General features: G+C 44.5%; 2 protein-coding genes across 5 annotated transcripts in view; one reads left to right on the top strand and one right to left on the bottom strand.

Annotated features, from left to right (window-relative positions):
* The window catches only part of Tm7sf3 (transmembrane 7 superfamily member 3), a 52155-nt gene extending 43684 nt beyond the window's left edge, over positions 1-8471 (bottom strand). For 3 of the 4 annotated variants that reach the window (XM_070037970.1, XM_070037972.1, XM_070037974.1), the window contains exon 1: positions 7864-8463. In XM_070037970.1, coding sequence (XP_069894071.1) covers positions 7864-7954 — 91 coding nt within the window. In that variant the 5' untranslated portion in view covers positions 7955-8463. Of the gene's footprint in view, positions 1-7863 lie in introns of all 4 variants that reach the window. The other variant, XM_070037975.1, reaches the window with a different exon arrangement.
* A 128-nt stretch (positions 8472-8599) lies between these two features.
* Med21 (mediator complex subunit 21) lies at positions 8600-18574 on the top strand. The gene is made up of 4 exons (XM_070037977.1): positions 8600-8665; positions 14311-14425; positions 15786-15886; positions 18092-18574. Exons 1-4 carry the CDS (start codon positions 8624-8626, stop codon positions 18311-18313), a joined length of 480 nt encoding a protein of 159 aa, XP_069894078.1. The 5' UTR covers positions 8600-8623; the 3' UTR covers positions 18314-18574.
* Positions 18575-20226: the final 1652 nt, after the last annotated feature.

Raw genomic sequence — 20226 nt, 5'->3', positions numbered from 1 at the left:
TAAACAGATGACCTTTGACCATAAATGGTTAAACTGTACCTAAGAAGCCTTATTCCCGTCTAAGAAATTCAGAGGTAAAAGCAAAAAGCTAATTTGAGAATATCTAATAACCAGAACCACCATCAGAATCTCTAATTCTGACTTCTTTAAGAAATATACCTGGGCTAGGCATAGTGGTTTATGCCTATAATTCCAGCTACTTGATGGTAGAGATCAGGAGAATCAAAGTTCAACACCAGCCAGGACAAAAAAAGTTCCTGTGATCTCATCTCAACAAACTGGATATGACAAGATTACACACCTGCAATCTCAACAAAGTGAGAAGCATAAAAAGGAAGCCCACAGTCCAAAGTGATATAAACAGGAAGATAACAGTCCAAGGCCAGTTTGAATAAAACACAAAACTCTATTTGAAAAATAACTAAAGTAAAAAGGACTAGAGGGGTACCTCAAGTGGTAAAGCCAACAGTAGTACCAAAACAGCAGCGGTGGGGTGGGGGTGGGGGGAACGAGACACATTTTAGTGACAGAGTATTCATAATATTACCACAATTCTTCAGGAAAATAATGCCCCCCACACACACCTCTACACACACACACACACACACACACACACACACACACACACACACACACACACACACACACACACACACACCCTCTCCTCCACTAGTGACAGAGTATTCATAATATTACCACAATTCTTCAGGAAAATAATGCCCCCCACACACACCTCTACACACACACACACACACACACACACACACACACACACACACACACACACACACACACACACACACACACACACACACACACACACACACACACACACACACACACACACACACACACACACACACACACACACACACACACCCTCTCCTCCACTAGCCTAAACACAGAACCAAGCAGACAACAGGTAATTAAAGGGAGGGATAGTCAATGTAAAATGTTAAACATAACAAAGTAAGACAGAAGTATTACCCAGTTATCTCTGAGAATATATTTTAAATTACTTTTTCTTTCCTTTAATGAATTGCAATACATCCTGGCTGTTCAGTATAATCATGCTAATCATGTGAAGGTAGATTTTTTTTTTAATAATGGTTCCAAGAGCGCTCTCAACCAGTTATATCAAAACTTGAGGAGAGAGGATTAAAAACAGATCTTCATTAAAAGATTACGATTACTGAAAAATGACAATGAAATTCCCTGGCGAAATAAATAAATGCTAATAAAAATTTTTTTCGGTTGTAGGCTTCAACTCTGGACCTGGGCACTGTCCCTTGAGCTCTTCAGCTCAAGGCTAGCACTCTACCACTTGAGCCACAGTGCTACTTCTGATTATCTGGTGATTAATTGGAGATAAAGAGTCTTAAGGATGTTCCTGCCCAGGCTGGCTTTGAACAGTGATCCTCAGATCTCAACCTCCTGAGTAGCTAGGATTACAGGTATGAGCCACCAGCTCCCAACTAATAAAAATGTTTTTAAAAATAATGCAAGAATTTTTTGTTTTGTACCAGTACTGAGTCTTGAACTCACAGCCTGGTGCTGTCCCTATAAGGTCCACTCCTGGATGGCCAACAGACTCCACCCTCCTTGCAGCCAAGTCTCCGCCTATTACCTACATTGCACAGACAACTGGCACACCTGGAAGAGGTCATATCTGCATCTGTTAAGGTCCCATCTGGATTCCATGTGGCCACATCTTTCTCTGCCCCTACCCTAGATAAGGCCTAGCCCAGGGCTAGATGCTCTCTTTCCCAGCCACGAGGAGTGCTAGCATGTCCTGGTGCCAGCTGGAATGATGAATAAACCTACCCCATACCGGAATACCACATGCATGGTACTTTTCTTATTCGGCAACCTCTTTAAAAACCTAACAGTCCCTTCATCTTTTTGCTTGAGGCAGGACTCTATCACAACCTATATCTCCATTTTTGCCTTTGTGCTGGTTAACTGGAGATAAGAGTCTCATAAACTTTCCTGCTCAGATCTCAGTATCCTGAGTAGCTAGAATTACAGGCATGAGACACCAGCATGCAGCAAAAATGAATGTATAAATATATAACATATGAACATATATGTGTATATGTCACTGTGTATCATAGAAATATGAAATGTTATATATCATATGTTATACACACACAGAGAAAAGTACACAAAGTTTATACTCATAAAATCACCACCTGTCTATATTGTATTCTAACATCCTGGTGATGCCAGGCCAGGCAGGAAAAGTGTGTGAGATTCTTCCAATTAGCCAGCAAAAAAACAGAAATAGAGCTGTGGCTTTTGCATTCATAGCTGGCACTCTACTACTTGAGCCACATGTCCAGTCTGGCATTTTTCTGGTTAATTGAAGATAGAGTCTCTCAAGACTCTATCTGCCCTAGCTGTTTTTTTTTTTCTTTTTTTTTGGGGGGGGGTGGGTCTGGTTGTGGGGCCTGAATTCTAGGCCTAGGCGCTGTCCCTCAGGTCTTCGGCTCAAGGCTAGCGCTCTACCACTTGAGCCACAGTGCCACTTCCGGCTTTTGTTTTTTCTGCTTATGTGGTGTTGAGGAATCAAACCCAGGGCCTCGAGCATGCAAGGCAAGCGCTCTACCACTGAGCCACCTTCCCAGCCCCTGCCCTAGCTGATTTTGAAGTGAGATCCTCCAAGATATATCAACCACCAAGGGCTAAAGGTGGCTCAATGGTAGAGTGCTTGCCTTGCATGCATGAGGCTCTGGGTTTGATTCCTCAGCACCACATACGCAGAAAAAGCTGGAAGTGGCGCTGTGGCTCAAGTGGTAGAGTGCTAGCCTTGAGCTGAAGAGCTGAGGGACAGTGCCCAGGCCCAGAGTTCAGGCCCCACAACCGGGGAGAAAAAAAAAAAGGTATCAACCACCAGAGTAGTTAAGATTACAAGGGTAAGCCTTTATGTGCCCAGCTTTAGTTTTCCTTTTAAGTTCCAATTGAAGGATTGACCCCCATCCTATTGTCCCAGGCCCATACAGACACCAGGCAAAACCCCAGGTATGTGTGAACTTGTTTGAAGTACAGGCAATTCACCTAAACCCAGCTGTAAATATCCTTCTGTGGGCCCACCTGAAAGGCCCCCACCTTCCTTGACCTAGTGGCTTTTTCATTAACCTCTGCTTCCTTGCTCAGACCTCCTCTAAAAAAAAACCCAGCTCCTGTCCCTACTCTTGGGCACAACCTCCAAACCGTGGGGAGGTCTGTGCCCCTCATCGTTCATCAATCAACAGTCCTCGCCTGTTGATGATCGAGTCTGGCCTATTCCTTTTCTGTTCTCTTCCATTTTCCTAACATCTTTTTTTTTTCATTGTTATTGTAAGAATGATGTAAGAGGGGTTAAAGTTACATAAGTCAGGTAATGAGTACAATTCTTTCTGGACACTGTTAGGTAAATTAAATCAGCAGCCCAGGAAAGAGAGAACAGCATGTGGTATTCAGGCAAGGGAAAGGTTTATTTTTGAGCTACAGGTTGCCTCAGGTCAAGTTGGAAGCCCCAGCAGCATAGATTTAAAAAAAAAAAAAGATTGAACCACAGCCAGGCCACTATTAATCAAGGGGGGGGGGGGAAGCCCACACCTAATGCAAATGTGACCTCAGGGAGGGGGGAGGTGACTGCTTCTAAGTGTGCCACTTACCTTCAAGAGGAGGGAGGAGTCTGCTCTGCCTTCCCAGGGTGGACCTTACAAATGTCACCCCTTCTCTTGCACTCTCTCAGGTTTTACCCTCACCTCCCTGCCCCCAAGTCATATAGTTCTTTTTTTTTTTTGGCTGTGGCTTGAACTCTGGGCCTGGGCTGTCCCTCAGCTCTTCAGCTCTACCACTTGAGCCACAGCGCCACTTCCAGCTTTTTCTGTGTATGTGGTGCTGAGGAATCAAATCTAGTAGGGCTTCAGGAAGTGGCGCTGTAGCTCAAGTGGTAGAGCGCTCGCCTTGAGTTGAAGAGCTGAGGGACAACGCCCAGGCCCAGAGTTCAAGCCCCACAACCGACAAAAAAAAAAAAACAACAACTATATAGAGGGCTGGGAAGGTGGCTCAGTGGTAGAGCACTTGCCTTTGCATGCTCGAGGCCCTGGGTTCGATTCCTCAGCACCACATAAGAAAAAAGCCAGAAGTGGCGCTGTGGCTCAAGTGGTAGAGTGCTAGCCTTGAGCTGAAGAGCTGAGGGACAGTGCCCAGGCCCAGAGTTCAGGCCCCACGACCGGACCAAAAAAAAAAAAAAAATCTAGTAGGGCTTCATGCATGCAAGGCAAGCATTCTACCACTGAGTCACCTTCCCATCCCCAATAGTTCATTTTCAACATAGTGTCTAGTGATTATCTGAATTAGTATGCTGAATTAGTTCACCCTTGTTCCACAATTCCTGTGCTCCCCCTTATCATTCCCCAAACAGATAAACTTACATAAAGACAAAAGGTACATCAGAAAGAATGCTAAGGAAATGGAAAGACTGGAAAAATTTTATTAAGTGAAGGCAGACCAAAAGAAACATAGATTGCATAGTTCCCTTCATTTGTTGTAACTAGAATGTGCCTACAAGTCAAAAACTACACTGGGACATGATAAATTATATAGGATTCTAGACATTCACACAGTGAGACCCAAGGAGGGGATCACCATCAATGCATATGATTATACAAAAGATGTTTATCAAAATGAATGCCAAAAAATGGAAACAAGAGGGTTTTTGTTTAACTTCCAATTTCTTTTTTACTGACATCTTCTAAAACAGCTCTTCAAGTGATTCTAATACTTAGCCCTGTCTGAGAAGTCCAGGTACAAGTCTGGTGAGTAGGCAAAAGATAAATGCCTTCTCTCTATCCTTAGTTATCTTCACTTATCTTCTGTGGGAAAATACGTTAGCAGTCCAACAGCCATTTCACAATTTTCCCAGAAGATTACACTTCAACATTAGGCTTGAGGTTTCCCTTTGTCACATTTGATGTGCAGAGGCCTGGTTCAGAACATTTCCTAGTTAATACACAGTAACTGTGTTTGAATTGTGGTTGAACTATGTGACCTCAAGCAAGAACTTTAATCCTAGCTACTCAAGAGGCTAAGATAGGAAAAAGAGAAATTCAGGGGCAGTCCAGGTAGAAACATCCACAAATCCCCATTTCAACCAAGAGCTGAGTGTGTGGCATGTACACACCATTCCAGCTACATAAAAAGTGTAAACAGGAGGGAGGTTCCGGATGCCAGCTGGCCTGGGCAACAAGGAGGCCCTATGTGAAAAATTACAAAAGCATAGATACAACCTAAATGATGGAATAAATAGCAGTTCTCCTGCCTCAACCTTCTGAGTAACTGGGACTACAGGTGTGTACTAGCATAACTGTCAAGAATGGGACTCAAGTGATAGAGTGCTGATCTAGCAAGCCTACAGGTTTTCAGATCAAACTCCAACACTGGCCAAAAAACTAAAAAATTAAAACAAAAACCAGGCAGTCTCAGATTGGCTCTGTAAATAAACTAATGAGAAAAAGAAAGGCTTATCATATGCATTAAATTGAGAAAGACACTTCCACATAGTAATAATGGAAGATATTAAAGTGAAAGAAGAGCTTAAATTTTTTAATTAAAAAAACAAAAAAATCTGCCAGCCAGGAACAATGTCTCATGCCTGTAATCCTAACTACTTAGGAGGCAGAAATCTGAGGATCTCTGTTCAAAGCCAAGAAAGTCTGTAAGACTCTTATCACAGGCTGGGAAGGTGGCTCAGTGGTAGAGTGCTTGCCTTGCATGCATGAGGCCCTGAGTTCTTTTTTTTTTTTGGGTCCGGTCGTGGGGCCTGAACTCTGGGCCTGGGCACTGTCCCTCAGCTTTTCAGCTCAAGGCTAGCACTCTACCACTTGAGCCATAGCGCCACCTCTGACTTTTTTCTCTTTTTTGCTTATGTGGTGCTGAGGAATCGAACTCAGGGCCTCAGGCATGCAAGGCAAGCGCTATACCACTGAGCCACCTTCCCAGCCCCTGAGGCCCTGAGTTCTATTCCTCAGTACTATATAAGCAGAAAAAGCTGGAAGTGGCGCTGTGACTCAAGTGGTAGAATGCTAGCCTTGAGCTGAAGAGCTGAGGGACAGCGCCCAGGCCCAGAATTCAGGCCCCATGACTGGCAAAAAAAAAAAAAAAAAAAAAAAAAGACTCATCTCCAATTAACCACCAAAAGGCCAGAAATGTAGCTGTGGCTCAAGTGGTAGAGCACTAGCCTTGAGCAAAAAAAAGCTCAGGGACATGGCATGAGTTAAAGCCCCAAACGTTACAAACATTTGCGGAGGGCAGGTGCTGGGAGTTTATACCTGTAATCCTAGCTACTAAGGAGGCTGAAAACTGAGAATATTGGTTCAGAGACAGCCAGGAGAGAAAAGTCTGTGAGAGTTTTATCTCCAGTTAGCAAAAGCTAGAAATGGAGCTGTGGCTCAAGTGGTATAGTGCCAGCCTTGATCAAACAAGGTAAGCAAAAGGACTGAGGACCAGAGTTCAAGTCCCGTACATGAACCCAAAATGTATTCCTCAGCAGTTGTCAGGAATCTAACTTCACTCCTTAGTCATCTGGAAGAGGATTCATTTTATGAGGTGTAATTAGATCTTATGATGTAGCAAGTAGAAGGAAAAAAGTTCATCAAATGATATTCCAGAGCAAACTACCAGCATCAAAAAGTTACACTTACAGTATAATTCTCCAAGAAGCAAGTGACTTGCAACTAGAGGCATGGCCCTAGTGGTATACCACCAGCCTTAAGCAAAACAGACAAGCAAGGAAGGGCTCAAGGCTCTTGAGTTCAAATTCTATTTCCCACACGCAGGTGCAGGGGTGTGCACGCCGCGCGCGCGCGCGCACACACACACACACACACACACATGCCTTCTAAATTTTCCTCTTTATTATGTTACTAAAATCTACCTCAGATTTCATGTTTCACCACAACCACCAAGTTCTAAAAGAGAAATTTGGTCTTCATAATTCCATTTTCCTTCTCGGTGCCTGACTTAGCCCAGGGGGTTCAAGCACATCACATACGGTTTCAGACCTGCGACTTGGCTGTGAACATAAAACTGAAGCATGCACTTAATTTCACTGAAAATCATATGACTGTCAGACAAGCACAATTACTGTGTGTTTAGAAAAAAAAATAAAAACTCCTACTAACAAACCACCAGCTCTTGCTAAAACTCTTTCACCAAACACATGACCTGAGTGAGATGTGGAGTCACATTCCAACTTGTAAGAGCATCTAGGTTTGGTAAGTTTTCAGGGCCTCTGGCCATAAAGTCTTCATTTTTCCCCAAGCAGAGGAAAAGGGGTTCCATTTCAATGTGTTCAATGAAAGCCACAAACAAGCTGTGCACAGCTGCCTCACGCCTGTAACCCTGGCCCCCTCGTGAGGCTGAGCGCTGAGGATCGAGGTTCAAAACCAGTCTGGACAGGAAAATCCATTAACGCCCCCAAAACAGAAGTGGAACTGTGGCTTAAGTGCTACAGTGCCATCCTCGAGCACAAACATCTCAGGGAGACCGACTAGGCCCTGAGTTCAAGCCCCAGTACTGGCAACGAGAGAAAGGAGGAGGGAGAGAAGGAAAAGGACAGGGAGAGGAAGAGGAAGAGGGAGATGGAAAGGAGCATCACAAACATGGCTGCCTCTGGGAGCTGAAAATTTAAATCCAAGAGTTACTTATCCTCTTTTCCCCAAGAGGTCGTCGGGGGTTTCTGCGCGAGTTGACCCCACATCAACTCGGAGCTCGGCACCGGTGCACCGGCGTCCCGGACGCCGCCTCCCTTGCCACCGAACTGCTCTGACCTGCCCGACATGCAGCACCCACCCGGGGACGGGGAGGACTTACGGGTGCTGGCGCTCCCGACGACCGCGGCTCCGGCGGGCACCCCGCTGGCCGCCACCAGCACGGCGAGCATCAGCAGCCACGGGGCCTGCATGGCCACCTGCGCCAGCGCCGAGCCCGCGGGGGACACGAGGCCGCGGCGCCGCCCCACGCCCTCCGGCCCGCACCCGCCCCTCAGTCCCCACAGAGGCCCACAGAGGGCGGCGCTCCCCGCCTCCCCGCGACCGTGCGGCGTCCGGACAGCGCAGCGCGTCCCTGCGAGCTCGTGCGCGGCCGGGGAGCTCCACGTGTTCGTTTCTTGAGGGGTGGGGGCAGCGTGGGGCTCGAACTCGGGGCCCGAAGCTGTCCTCGAGGCTGGCGCTCTACCACTTGAGCCTCAGTGTCACTTCCGACTTTTGGGTGGCTATTTGGAGGTAAGCGTCTTTGGAGGAATTTTCTGCCCGGGCTGGGTTCGAACCGCGGTCCTCAACCTCGTGAGGTGGCCACGGTCCAGCCGTGTAGGCGAGGCGCCCGCTTCCCCGCTGGACCCCGGCAACGCCACAAGGCGACCACAGCTCTGAACTCCAGTACCCGGCCGCCTCGCCCCGCCCCTTTCTAATTCCGGCGCGCCTAGAGAGGGAGGGGCCCCGCCCGCCGGGGGGGAGTCTCCGCCTTGACCCCGCCCTATCCAAGAACGCCGCTCGGTGATTGGCTGAGACAGGTACTATAACCACCCAATCGCACTTGAGCGGCGGCTCCAGCTCCGGTTGCGTGCGGGAGCAACATGGCGGACCGCCTCACGCAGCTCCAAGACGCAGTGAACTCGGTGAGGACTTTCCCCCGGCGTGTCTCTGCCTTTCTCTACTCTGGCCTCACTTGAGCCGGAGAGACAAGTCCCCGGAAATCCCCGGGAGCTGCCAGGGCGGCTGAGGGGCGAGCGGAGGGAGGCCTCGGCCCACGCCTCCGTGCGAGCCGCCGTCTGGACCGGCTGGTCGCGGCTGCTTGTAGTTCGGGCTGTTCGTCCAGTTGGCTTTTCCTGACCGGTTCTGGTGTCCTTGGCTGTGATGTTTATGATTGGATGGTCTTAGTCACTGTGTCCTGGGGTGGGCGTGGCCGCGGGGTTTGAGGTCTCGGCCAGGCCAAGTGTTTGGTCCGTTGTCTGGCTTTATGATGGTGAGTATTCTGACCCGAGTATTTCTATTTCTTTTGTCTGTATGGGCTGTGGGGATTTTGTTTCGTTTTGTCTTTGGCTGGTTGGTTGGTGCCGGGAGACTTGAGCTCCAGGGCCTCAGCCTCCGACTGGCTTTTGCTCATGGCTAGCGCTCTACCTCATGGACCACACTTCCACTTCCAGCTTTTTGCTGGTTAACTTCAGCTAAGAGTCTCGCGTACTTTTCTGCTTGTGCTGGCTTAGAATTGTGATCCTGAAGCCGAGTACCGTGGCTCGCTCCTGTAATTCGAGCTACTCAGGAGGCTGAGATCTGAGGATCACGGTTCAGAGCCAACCAGGGCAGGAAAGTCCGTGAGACTCTTACCTCCAGTGAGCCACCAGAAACCCGGAATTGGCGCTGTGGTTCTAGTAGTAGAGCAATCGCCTTTTGCTGAAGAGCTCAGGGACAGCGTCCAGGCCGACAAAAAAAAAATTGATTAAACAAAAAAGAATTAAGCAGATTTCTGTTGTTAGAAACATTTATTTCTTAGTGTCATTTTGATTGCAGTGTAATGTCCGAAGAAGGTGCCTATAGAAAATTACCCTGAGTGAAAAACCCGAATGCCTGGGCCCCTCACTAGTTCTGATCTTACTTGGCATATTTTGGAGTTGCACTTTTGATTTTGTTTTTTATTTTGGGTCCGGTCGTGGGCTTGAATTCTGAGCCTGGTTGCTGCCCCTCAGCTCTTCAGCTCAAGGCTAGCTGCCACCGCACCACTTCCGGCTTTTTTTTTTCTTATGGGTGCTGAGGAATCGAACCCAGGGCCTCAAGCCTGCAAGGCAAGCGCTTTACCACTGAGCCACCTTCCCAGCCCCACTTTTGAAAAACTGGTTTTTCTCTATGTAAATAGTAAAGTGATAATAATAGAGCCCAGCACTGAGATCTGAGTATCATAATGCTAAGCCAGCACAGGCAGAAAAGCCCTTGAGACTCCTATCTCCTGTTAACCACCAAAAAGTCGGAAGTGGAGGTGTGGCTGAAGTGGTAGAATGCTAAACTTGATCACTCTTGAGCCAAATGAGAGCTGCAAGGTCTGAGTTCAAGTCCCAATACCATCACAAAACAAAAGCAAAAAAAGAATAAAAATCCACTGCCAAAGTAAGTATTTTTCTTTTTTCTTTTCTTTTTTTTTTGTCGGTTGTGGGGTTTTGAACTCTGGGACAGGGCAGGGTCCCTCAGCTCTTCAGTTCAAGACCAGTGCTCTACCACTTGAGCCACAGTGCCACTTCCGGTTTTCTGAGTGGATTATTGGAGATAAGAGTCTTATAGACTTTCCTGCCCAAGCTGGCTTTGAACCTCAATCCTCAGATCTCAGCTTCCTAAGTAGCTAGGATTACAAGCGTAAGCCACCAGCACCCAACTTAAAATAAGTATTTTTTAAAGTTTATTGAAAAGTCAGTTCCATGACAAGTATTGTGTGTAAACATGATAGAGATACACTGAATGTGACATAGCTTTTCCATCATGAGGAGTTCAGAGAACAACTGGTAATAGTTGTACAAATACTGTGATTTGTGTAAGTGCTAAAATCATCTCATTTTAAGTTCTTTTTGCTATGAATTAATTGTTCCAGTCTGCTTTATCACTTGACAGACAAAACCACTGGTTTATTCTGTCTTCCTTATTACATCTGGTTTGCTCCACATTAGGGAGGATCTGTGAACTCACAGGGTTCACACACACAGTGTGCTCATATGAGTTTACCAAATCCAGCTAGCTAATCATCCTTCAGTGCAGTCTTACTGTCCTCAAAGTTAAAAGACATGTATGACTACAGGGAAAATTTTCCTAAAATAACATTTTTCCACCCACTATCCTTACAATTTGATTTGTAAACCTCAAAGGAGTATCTCCCTGAGAGGTGTTGCCTGGCAACTCAGGCAGTTAATCCAAGGGAGACTTGACCTTGGTGAATTATTCATCAACATTAAGGAGCTTCAAGCTCTCACATTTTGGTTCTCCCCTTCTCCTTCTCCCTCTCCCTCTTCTCCCTCTCCTCTTCCCCCCCCCCCTTCTCCCTCCTTCCCCTCTCCCTTCAATCTTTTCTCATTTGGTGCTGGTCCTAGGGCTTGAACTCAGGGCTTGGACCATGTCCATGAGTGTCTTTCTCAAGGCTAGTACTCTACCACTTGAGCCAATGCTCCCATTCCAGATTTTTGCTGTTAATTGGAAATAGGAGACTCATGGACTTTTGTGTCCAAACTGGCTTTGAACCACAGTCCTCAGATCTCAGCCTCTCATAATTGGGATTAGAGGCCCAAGCCTCTAGTGCCTGGCTAACCAGTGTTTTATGCTCTACTCATTTCAAATCTTGATAATAATACAAATGTTTCCTCTTTACCTTTTATTGTTACTGTTCCTGTCTTAGTCCAATTATTACACACCAGTAATATTAAATAGCCTGTTTCATTTTCTAGTTTACAATGTTTTACCCTGCTCAAATCTGAGGGTGCTGAGGAATCGAACCCAAATTTCTCTATAGGTACCTTACATTGGGCATCAAATTTCATGGCTTTGAAGGCAAATCTCACAACTGCTAGGCTGTGTGAAAGCTTTTATTTTCAATAAACTAAGCCAAATAGGTTTCATTTCCTACTACTCCCTCATACTTACGAAATTATGAACTTACTCATGTCTAAATGTCCTTACTAATGTTTTGCTACTTAAGATGCAGTAAGTGTTCAGATCTCCATAAAGAACACAGTTCCAGTTTTCTAGTGGTTTATTGGAAATAAGAGTCGCACAGACTTTCCTGCCAGGGCTTGCCTTGAACCATTATCATCAGATCTCAGCCTCCTGAGCTAGCATTACAGACATGAGCCCCTGGCACCCTGCTGCACATCACTTTTTTTTTTTTAATTTAATTTTATTTTATTTGTGAACATACTGTACAGAGGAGTTACAATTACATGGGCAGGATAATGCATACATTTCTTACCAAGCATTGCAGCCTCCTCCTTTGTTTACCCTTCACATCCCTTCCCAGCCTTCCCCCTTCCCCCCCATCCCAATCCTATTCCTTCCCCGCCCCCCCACACCGACGTTGTAAAGCTCGTTTTGGACATGACAACTTGTACTTCTCATTGTTGCAACAGGTCCACCTGTATCCTTAAACAACTGGTTTTTCCCCATCTCCTCCACAAGTTATACTGACATCAAATATAGTGAAAGCAGGGGTTATACTGTGGGGGAGGGACATACAAAGCAACAAAGAGATAATCTTATAAATGCGTTAGAAACACATACATGAAAGAAAAAAACATTAAAATACAATTCTAAGGGTTCATTTTCCTGACATCACATTATCTGACCTTTTCCGCTTGACTCATACATATACTAGATATTGCAAATAAGGGAAACCATGGGACCTATGTTTCTTTGGGCCTGGCTTACTTCACTTAATATAATTTTTTCCAAGTTTTTCCATTTCCTAACAAATGGGGCAATGTCATTCTTTCTGATGGAGGCATAGAATTCCATTGTGTATATATACCACATTTTCTTGATCCATTCCTCTACTGAGGGGCATCTGGGTTGGTTCCATATCTTAGCTATGGTAAATAATGCTGCAATAAACATAGTTGTGCTGGTAGCTTTAGTGTGGTCTTGTTTGTAAACATTTGGGTAAATGCCCAAAAGTGGGATTGCTGGGTCATAGGGGAGTTCTATGTGAAGTCTTTTGAGGAACCTCCATACTGCTTTCCAAAGTGGTTGAACAAGTTTACATTCCCACCAACAATGAAGTAAAGTTCCTTTCTGTCCACATCCCCTCCAGCATCTGTTGTTGTTAGAGTTCTTGATTTTTGCCGTTCTAACTGGAGTGAGGTGATATCTCAATGTTGTTTTGATTTGTATTTCTTTTATGGCTAGGGATGTTGAACATTTCTTCATGTGTCTATTGGCCATCCTTCTTTCTTCTTCAGAGAAGTTTCTCTTTAAGTCTTTCGCCCACTTATTTATTGGGCAGTTGTTTCTTTGAGGATTTGTTGTTGGGGGGTTTAATTTAGATATATTTTAATTTAGGTATATTTTAGGTTTAATTTAGGTATATTTTAGATATGAGACCCTTGTCCGTTGTATGGCTAGTAAAGATCTTCTCCCACTCCGTGGGTTTTCTATTGATCTTGCTAGCTATGTCATTTGCCCTGCAGAAGCTCTGCAACTTTATGCAATCCCATTTGTCCAACCTTTCTTTGATTTGTTGTGTTTCCGGGTCTCTATTCAGAAAATTTCGGCCTGAGCCAAGGAGACCTAGGGTTTCTCCTATTTGCACATCACTTTTTTAATAATAATTTTTAAAATTATTTTAAAGGGAAATATGTTTTGAGCAATAGATGATAATTTGAGCTTGGAGAAGACCATATCTGATTTCTTAAGGTACCATTTTAAGCAGTTTTTGTTTGTTTGTTTGTTTTTGTCAGTCATCGTGCTTGAACTCTGGGCTTGGGCGCTGTCCCTCAGCTCTTCAGCTCAAGGCTAGCGCTTTACCACTGGGCCACTTCCAGTTTTCTGAGTGATTTATTGGAGATAAGAGTCTCATAGACTTTCCTGCCTGGGCTGTCTTTGAACTGTGATCCTCCAATCTCAGCCTCCTGAGTACCTACGGTTACAGCCGTGAGTCACCAGCACCTGGCTTCTTAAGCAGTCATTTTGTTACATATATTGTGCACCAATATTCACCACTACAAGCAAATTATCTGCTTGTTGCTTAAAATAAATACTGGCTTCTTTTTCTTTCTTTCTTTTTTGTGGGTTATAGGGCTTGAACTAACTAAGGGCCTGGGTACTGTCCCTGAGCCTCTTTGTGCTTAAGGATAGCACTCTACCACTTGAGACACAACACTACTTCTGGTTTCTGAGTGGTTAGGTGGAGATTAATAGTCTCATGGGGACTTTTCTGCCTAGGCTGGCTTTGAACTTCACTCCTTAGATCTCAGGCTTCTGAGGAGCTAGGATTACAGGTGTGAGCCACCAGCAACCTGTGCACCTTTATCTTTGTACTTTATGACTTTTTCTTTCATGACTTGATTTAAACATTTAACCCAGGCTGAGTAATCAGTGATTACTATGTTTCTGGGTTCATTCATTAGCACTGATCAAAAATCAATCATTTCGAGTGGTAATGGCTTCTTTTACACAGAATTACTACTTTCTGTGAGAGGCTTTCAAATCACTATTTGGAAAAATTATTGCCATAATGGAACAAACCCTTAAAATTGATACATCTTTTCTAACCTTGACCTGTTTTATTTGGCCCAAGCTTGCAGATCAGTTTTGTAATGCCATTGGAGTGTTGCAACAGTGTGGTCCACCTACCTCATTTAATAACATTCAATCAGCAATTAACAAGGACCAGCCAGCTAACCCCACAGAAGGTAAATCATTTTCTTAGCATTTGTGTTTTCTTAAGAAAGTCAACTTACAGGTTTTGCTTCAGTGTCACTGTTGGGCAGTTTTACTACAGGTTTTGTCATAAAAGAAATTAATTGATGGCTGGGTATGTGGCTCTGTGGTAGAGCGCTTGCCTTGCATGCATGAGGCCCTGGGTTCGATTCCCCAGCACCACATAAGCAAAAAGAAAAAAAGCTGGAAGTGGCACTGTGGCTCAAGTGGTAGAGCGCTAGCCTTGAGCTGAAGAGCTGAGGGACAGCGCCCAGGCCTATAGTTCAGGCCCCACGACCATACCCCCACCCCCCAAAAAAAAGAAAAGAAATTAATTGAGCCAGGTGGCTCACAGCTGTAATCCTTGCTACTCAGAATCTGAGATCTATGGATCATGGTTCAAAACCAGACTTGGCAAGAATGTCCATGGGACTCTTATCTCTAATAAACTATCAAAAAGCTGGAAGTAGGAAGTGGCAGTGTGGTTCAAGAGAGAGTGCTTGCCTTGAGCTGAAGAACTGAGGGACAGTGCCCAGGCCCAGAATTCAAGTCCCACAACCCCCCCCCAAAAAAGGGGGGGCCGGAAGTGGAGCTGTGGCTCAAGGGGTAGAGTGCCAGCTTTAAGCAAAAGAAGCTAAGTTCAAGCCCCAGAACTAGCACAAAAAGAAAAAGAAGAAATGAATTTTTTTGTTGTTGTATGCCAGGGGGTACGCAAACTTGAATTCAGGACCTTACACTCTTAGCTTTTTTACTTGAACAAAACTGGCAATCTACCACTTGAGCCACACCTCTATTTTTGGCCTTTTGCTGGTTAATTAGAGATAAGAGTCTCAGGGACTTTCTTGCCCAGTCTGGCGTTGAGTCATGATCCTTGGATTTTTCAGCCTCCTGAGTAGCTAGCATAACAGGTATCCAGTATCCAGCCACAAAGTAAATTTATACCTATCACATTTCTGTTCATGAAATAAGACATTGTTGTTTACCTAACCACACTATATTGTCTTAATAAGTAAAATGACATTATGCTTACTTCCCAATAGTAAGTGAAAAGTGTAATAGAACTGATATGCTGACATTTTGCTTTAAGTTTTTTACCTTAATTATCAGAATCATATACAAACCAGGCATTGGTATCACTTGCCTGTAATCTTAGCTACTCAGGAGACTGACTGAGATTGGAGGATCAAGGTTCAAAGCCAGCCCAAACAGTAAAGTCAATGAGACTCTTATCTCCAATTAACCAGCAAAGAGCCAGAAGTAGATGTGTGGCTCAAGTGGTAGAGTGCCAGTCTTAAGTGAAAAAGCCAAAACTGAGGTTCTCTGATGTCCTAATTTAGTCATATTTTCTCTTAGAATATGCTCAGCTTTTTGCTGCACTGATTGCCCGGACAGCAAAAGATATTGATGTTTTGATAGATTCTTTACCCAGTGAAGAATCGACAGCCGCATTACAGGTAAAGACTTCTTTTTCGCGCGCACGTGCATGCGTGCGTGCGTGCGTGCGTGCGTGCGTGTGTGTGTGTGTGCGTGCGTGCGCGCGCGCGTGCGTGCCAATACAGGAGCTTGAATTCAAGGCATAGGGCCTTGGACTCTCATTTGACCTTTTACTAAGTCTAGCGCTCTATCGCTTGAGACATACTTCCACTTCTTGCTTTTTTTCATGGTTAGAAATAAAAGTCTTTTTATTTTTGTTTTTTGTTGTGGTCGTGGGGCTTGAACTCTAGCCTGGGCTCTGTCCCTGAGCTCTTCAGCTCAAGGCAAGCACTCTACCACTGAGCCACAGTGCCACTTCCGGTTTTCTGGTGATTTATTGGAGGTGACAGTCTCACAGACTTTCCTGCTCTGGCTGGTTTTGAACTGTGATCTACAGGTCTCAGCCTCCTGAGTAGCTAGGATTACAGGCCTGAGCCACCGGTGCCTGGCTAAGAGTCTAAAACTTGCCTTGATTAACTTTGAATAGCAATCCTTGCATCTTGGTCTCCTGAGTAGCTAGGATTACAGAGGTCAGGTGCCCTGCCTGTTTTCTTTGATGAGGTAATAGAGAAGTAATGGAACACATTGAATGGAAGGAGATTGCATTGGCATCTTTATTACTCCATTAGTGACTTCAATTTCAAGATAGGAATTTTGGTCATGTGAGCTAGTGTAGATTGTACTGAATAGATACTCATTTTCAATTGTAAAGATGCCTTCTGTGTTTCTCAGCTTATTTTCTTATCCAAGCATGAGAAAAGAGTGTGATGTAGAGTTTAAAAAAAAAAAAAAAAAAGCAGGCACCAGGGGCCTATAATCCTAGCTACTAGGAGGATTGCGGTTCAAAGCCAGCCCAGGCAGGAAAGTCTGTGAGACTCTGATCTCTAATAAACCACTCAGAAAACCAGAAGTGGCGCAGTGACTCAAGTGGTAGAGTGCTAGCCTTGAGCTGAAGAGCTGAAGGACAGCGCCCAGGCCCAGAGTTCAAGCCCTACAACCTACAAAATAAAATAAAATAAAGTAGCTTGTCATTTGTGGCTCATGCCTGTACTCCTAGCTACTCAGGAGGCTGAGATCTGAGAGTCAGGATTCAAAGCCAGCCTAGGCAGCAGTCTCTTATCTCCAATTTACTGGGGAAAAAAGTGTTGGAAATGATGCTATGGCTCAAAATGGTAGAGTACTACCCTTGAGCACAAAAGCTCAGGGACAACATCCAGATCCTGAGTTCAAGTCCAGGACCAGCACAATATGAATAAATAAGTTCCAGGCACCAGTAATTCATAGCTATAATCTTATCTACTCTGGTGGCTAAGATCTAAGGATCATAGATTAAAGCCAACCCAAGCAGGAAACTGAGAACTATCTCTAATTAACTAGCAAAAAGTTGGAAGTAGAGGTATGGCTCAAGTAGTAGAGTAGCCTTAGTGAAAAAGCTAAGGAACAGCACCTAGCCCCTAAGTTCAAGCCACACACATTCACACACACACAAACATAAAGGTTCAAAACCAGTGTGGCAGCAAACCACTTAGAGATACTTAGATATTTTTAATTGAGAATCTATTCCCATTATAATTTGTGTTGGAAACATTCTTTTTTTTTTTTTTTTGGTCAGTTGTGGGGCCTGAACTCTGGCCTGGGCACTGTCCCTCTGCTCTTCAGCTCAAGACTAGCGCTCTTACCACTTGAGCCACAGTGTGACTTCCAGCTTTTTTCTGCTTATGTGGTGCTAAGGAATTGAACCGAGGGCCTCATGCATGTGAGGCAAACACTCTACCACTGAGCCACTTTCCCAGCCCCAGGAAACATTTCTTAACTTCTCTGATTTTTTAAAAAAATTCCTGATATTGTAAAATATAACATGATGGTTATAATATCATCCAAATTTAAAAAGAGATACTTCAACTGGGTACTAGTAGCTAATGCCTATAATCCTAACTACTTAACAGGCTGAGATTTGAGGATCAAGGTTCAAAGCCAGCTTGGGCAGAACAGTCTGAGATTTTTATCTCCAATTAGCCATCAAGAAGCCAGAAGTTTAGGGGACCAGCATTAAACAAAAAAGCCAAAGAAGAACACATAGCCCTGAATTCAAGCCCCAGTAAGGGCACAAAAAAAGAATAAAAATAAATAAAAAAAAGAAATCCCTCTATGTCAGCCTCTCTCCTACTTAATCTGTGTCTTCCAAGGCTGCTAGCTTGTATAAGCTGGAGGAAGAGAACCATGAAGCTGCTACCTGTCTGGAAGATGTTGTTTATCGAGGAGACTTGCTTTTGGAAAAGATCCAGAGTGCATTGGCTGACATTGCTCAGTCCCAGCTGAAGACAAGAAGTGGAGCCCACACCCAACCTTTTCCAACTACTAGCACTGTCACACCCTGGGCTGAAAAAAGGACTGGTCCATGCCGTTAGCATTCTGCAGCAGGTATACCAACACAGCAACATCAGTCACTCAGATGTGCTATCAGTCACTCAGATGTGCTGCCTTTCAGCCAGTTTTAATTCTCTTTTCTTTGTTGATAAATAAGCTTATAAAGTCTTGATAGAATCTGCTTTAAGCCATCTTTGTGTCATCATTTTATTTTTGTTTTTTCCCCCTCTGGATGAAGATATCAATGCATTTGTATTCATAATAGAATTAAACATATAATAAAGTTATGCATTGTTTTTTCATTTCATGTTTTTTTTGTTCATTTTGAGATGGAAGCAGGCCTTGTACATGCTAAGCAAGTACTTCACTACTGGGCGACAATTCCACTTCTAAATTGTGGGGTTTTTTGATTTTTTGTTGTTGTTGTTTTTTTGTTTGTTTTTTTATTTTAAATTTTATTGTATTGTAAAGATGCTGTACAGAGGGGTTATAGTTACATGAGTAAGGTAATGAGTATATTTCTTGTCAAGCATTGTTACCCCTCCTTTATTGTTCTCTCACTATTCCTTCCCTCCCCCACCTCCCCTGCTCCTTCCCCCCATCCCCAAAGTTGTAAAGCTCATTTCCAGTATAGTGTTTTGTGGGTATCATTGTTGCAATGGGTCATTCTTTGTCCTTGTCCTCTTCCCCTCCCCAAATTAGACAGATGTATATACAAAATGCAGGGTAACCGGGCACTGGTGGCTCACACCTATAATCCTAGTAACTAAGGAAGCTGAGATCTGAGGATCACTGTTCAAAGCCAGCCAGGGCAGAAAGGTCTGTAAGACTCTTATCTACAATAAACCACTCAGAAAACCAGAAGTGGCGCTGTGGCTCAAGTGGTAGAGTGCTAGCCTTGAGCTGAAGAGCTGAGTGAGGGACAGTGTAAAGGCCCAGAGTTCAAGCCCCATGACCCACCAAAAAAAAAAAAAAAGGAAAATGCAGGGTACCAAAATCAAGTACAGTGACAACAAGGGATATACCATAGGAGGAAGAACATACAGAGGAAACAAAAAAAAAATCTCAAAGTACATTGTTGGGGTTTTTTTTGTTTTTTTGGTTTTTTTTTGGTGCCAGTCCTAGAGCTTAAATAAAGGCCAGGCAGTGTCTCTGAGCTTCTTTGCTCCATTTGAGCCACAACTCCACTTCTGTCTTTTAGGTGTTTAGTTGGAGATAAAGTGTCTTACATACTTTCCTGCCCAGGCTGTTTAAACTGCCATCCTCAAGGCAGATTTTGGACATTTCAGTTGAGACTGCTCTGTCATTCTGCCCCTTCACAAGTGATATTGTACAAATTTGGATGTTTGAACTAAAGTTTATGTATTGCTTTGAAAAAACTGAAAAGGGTAGCTTGGCACAGGGGCTCATACCTGTAAGCTACTCAGGAAGTGAAGATTAGCAAGACTGCTGTTTGAGGCTAGGTCAGGCAAAAGAAAGTTGAGACCTCATCTCAGCCAATAAGCCAAATATGGTAGTGTATGTAATCCCAGGTATGTGGACTGAGTGCTGGAGTTGAAGCTCAAATCACAAAACATCTGCCTCCAGAAAAACCAAGACCCTGAGTTCAAATTCCAGATCTGCTCAGAAAAAGAAAAAGGGTCAACCATACTGCTACACACCTCTAATCCCAGCTTCTTGGGAGACAGGAAGGTCATGAGGTTGAAGCTAACCTGGGTAAAGTTAGTAAGACCTTATCAAATACAAAAAAGGGCTAGGGCTGGGAAGGTGGCTCAGTGGTAGAGCGCTTGTCTTACATGCATGAGGCCCTGGGTTCGATTCCTCAGCACCACATAAGCAGAAAAAAAAAGCCGGAAGTGGCGCTGTGGCTTAAGTGGTAGAATGCTAGCCTTGAGCTGAAGAGCTGAGGGACGGCGCCCTGGCCCAGAGTTCAGGCCCCAGACCGGACCCCCCA

This window comes from Dipodomys merriami, unplaced genomic scaffold, assembly GCF_024711535.1.
Source record: "Dipodomys merriami isolate MVZ:Mamm:240054 unplaced genomic scaffold, mDipMer1.0.p SCAF_10, whole genome shotgun sequence".
Taxonomy (NCBI): Eukaryota; Metazoa; Chordata; class Mammalia; order Rodentia; family Heteromyidae; genus Dipodomys; species Dipodomys merriami.
Note: the sequence above shows the minus strand (reverse complement) of the source record. Positions and strands in the feature narration are given on the sequence as shown.

Coding starts and splice junctions, on each gene's coding strand:
- Med21 (XM_070037977.1), top strand. CDS start 8,624: ATGGCGGACCGCCTCACGCAGCTCCAAGACGCAGTGAACTCG. Junction 8,666..14,310: donor TCCAAGACGCAGTGAACTCG/GTGAGGACTTTC, acceptor ATTTGGCCCAAG/CTTGCAGATCAGTTTTGTAA. Junction 15,887..18,091: donor AATCGACAGCCGCATTACAG/GTAAAGACTTCT, acceptor GTGTCTTCCAAG/GCTGCTAGCTTGTATAAGCT.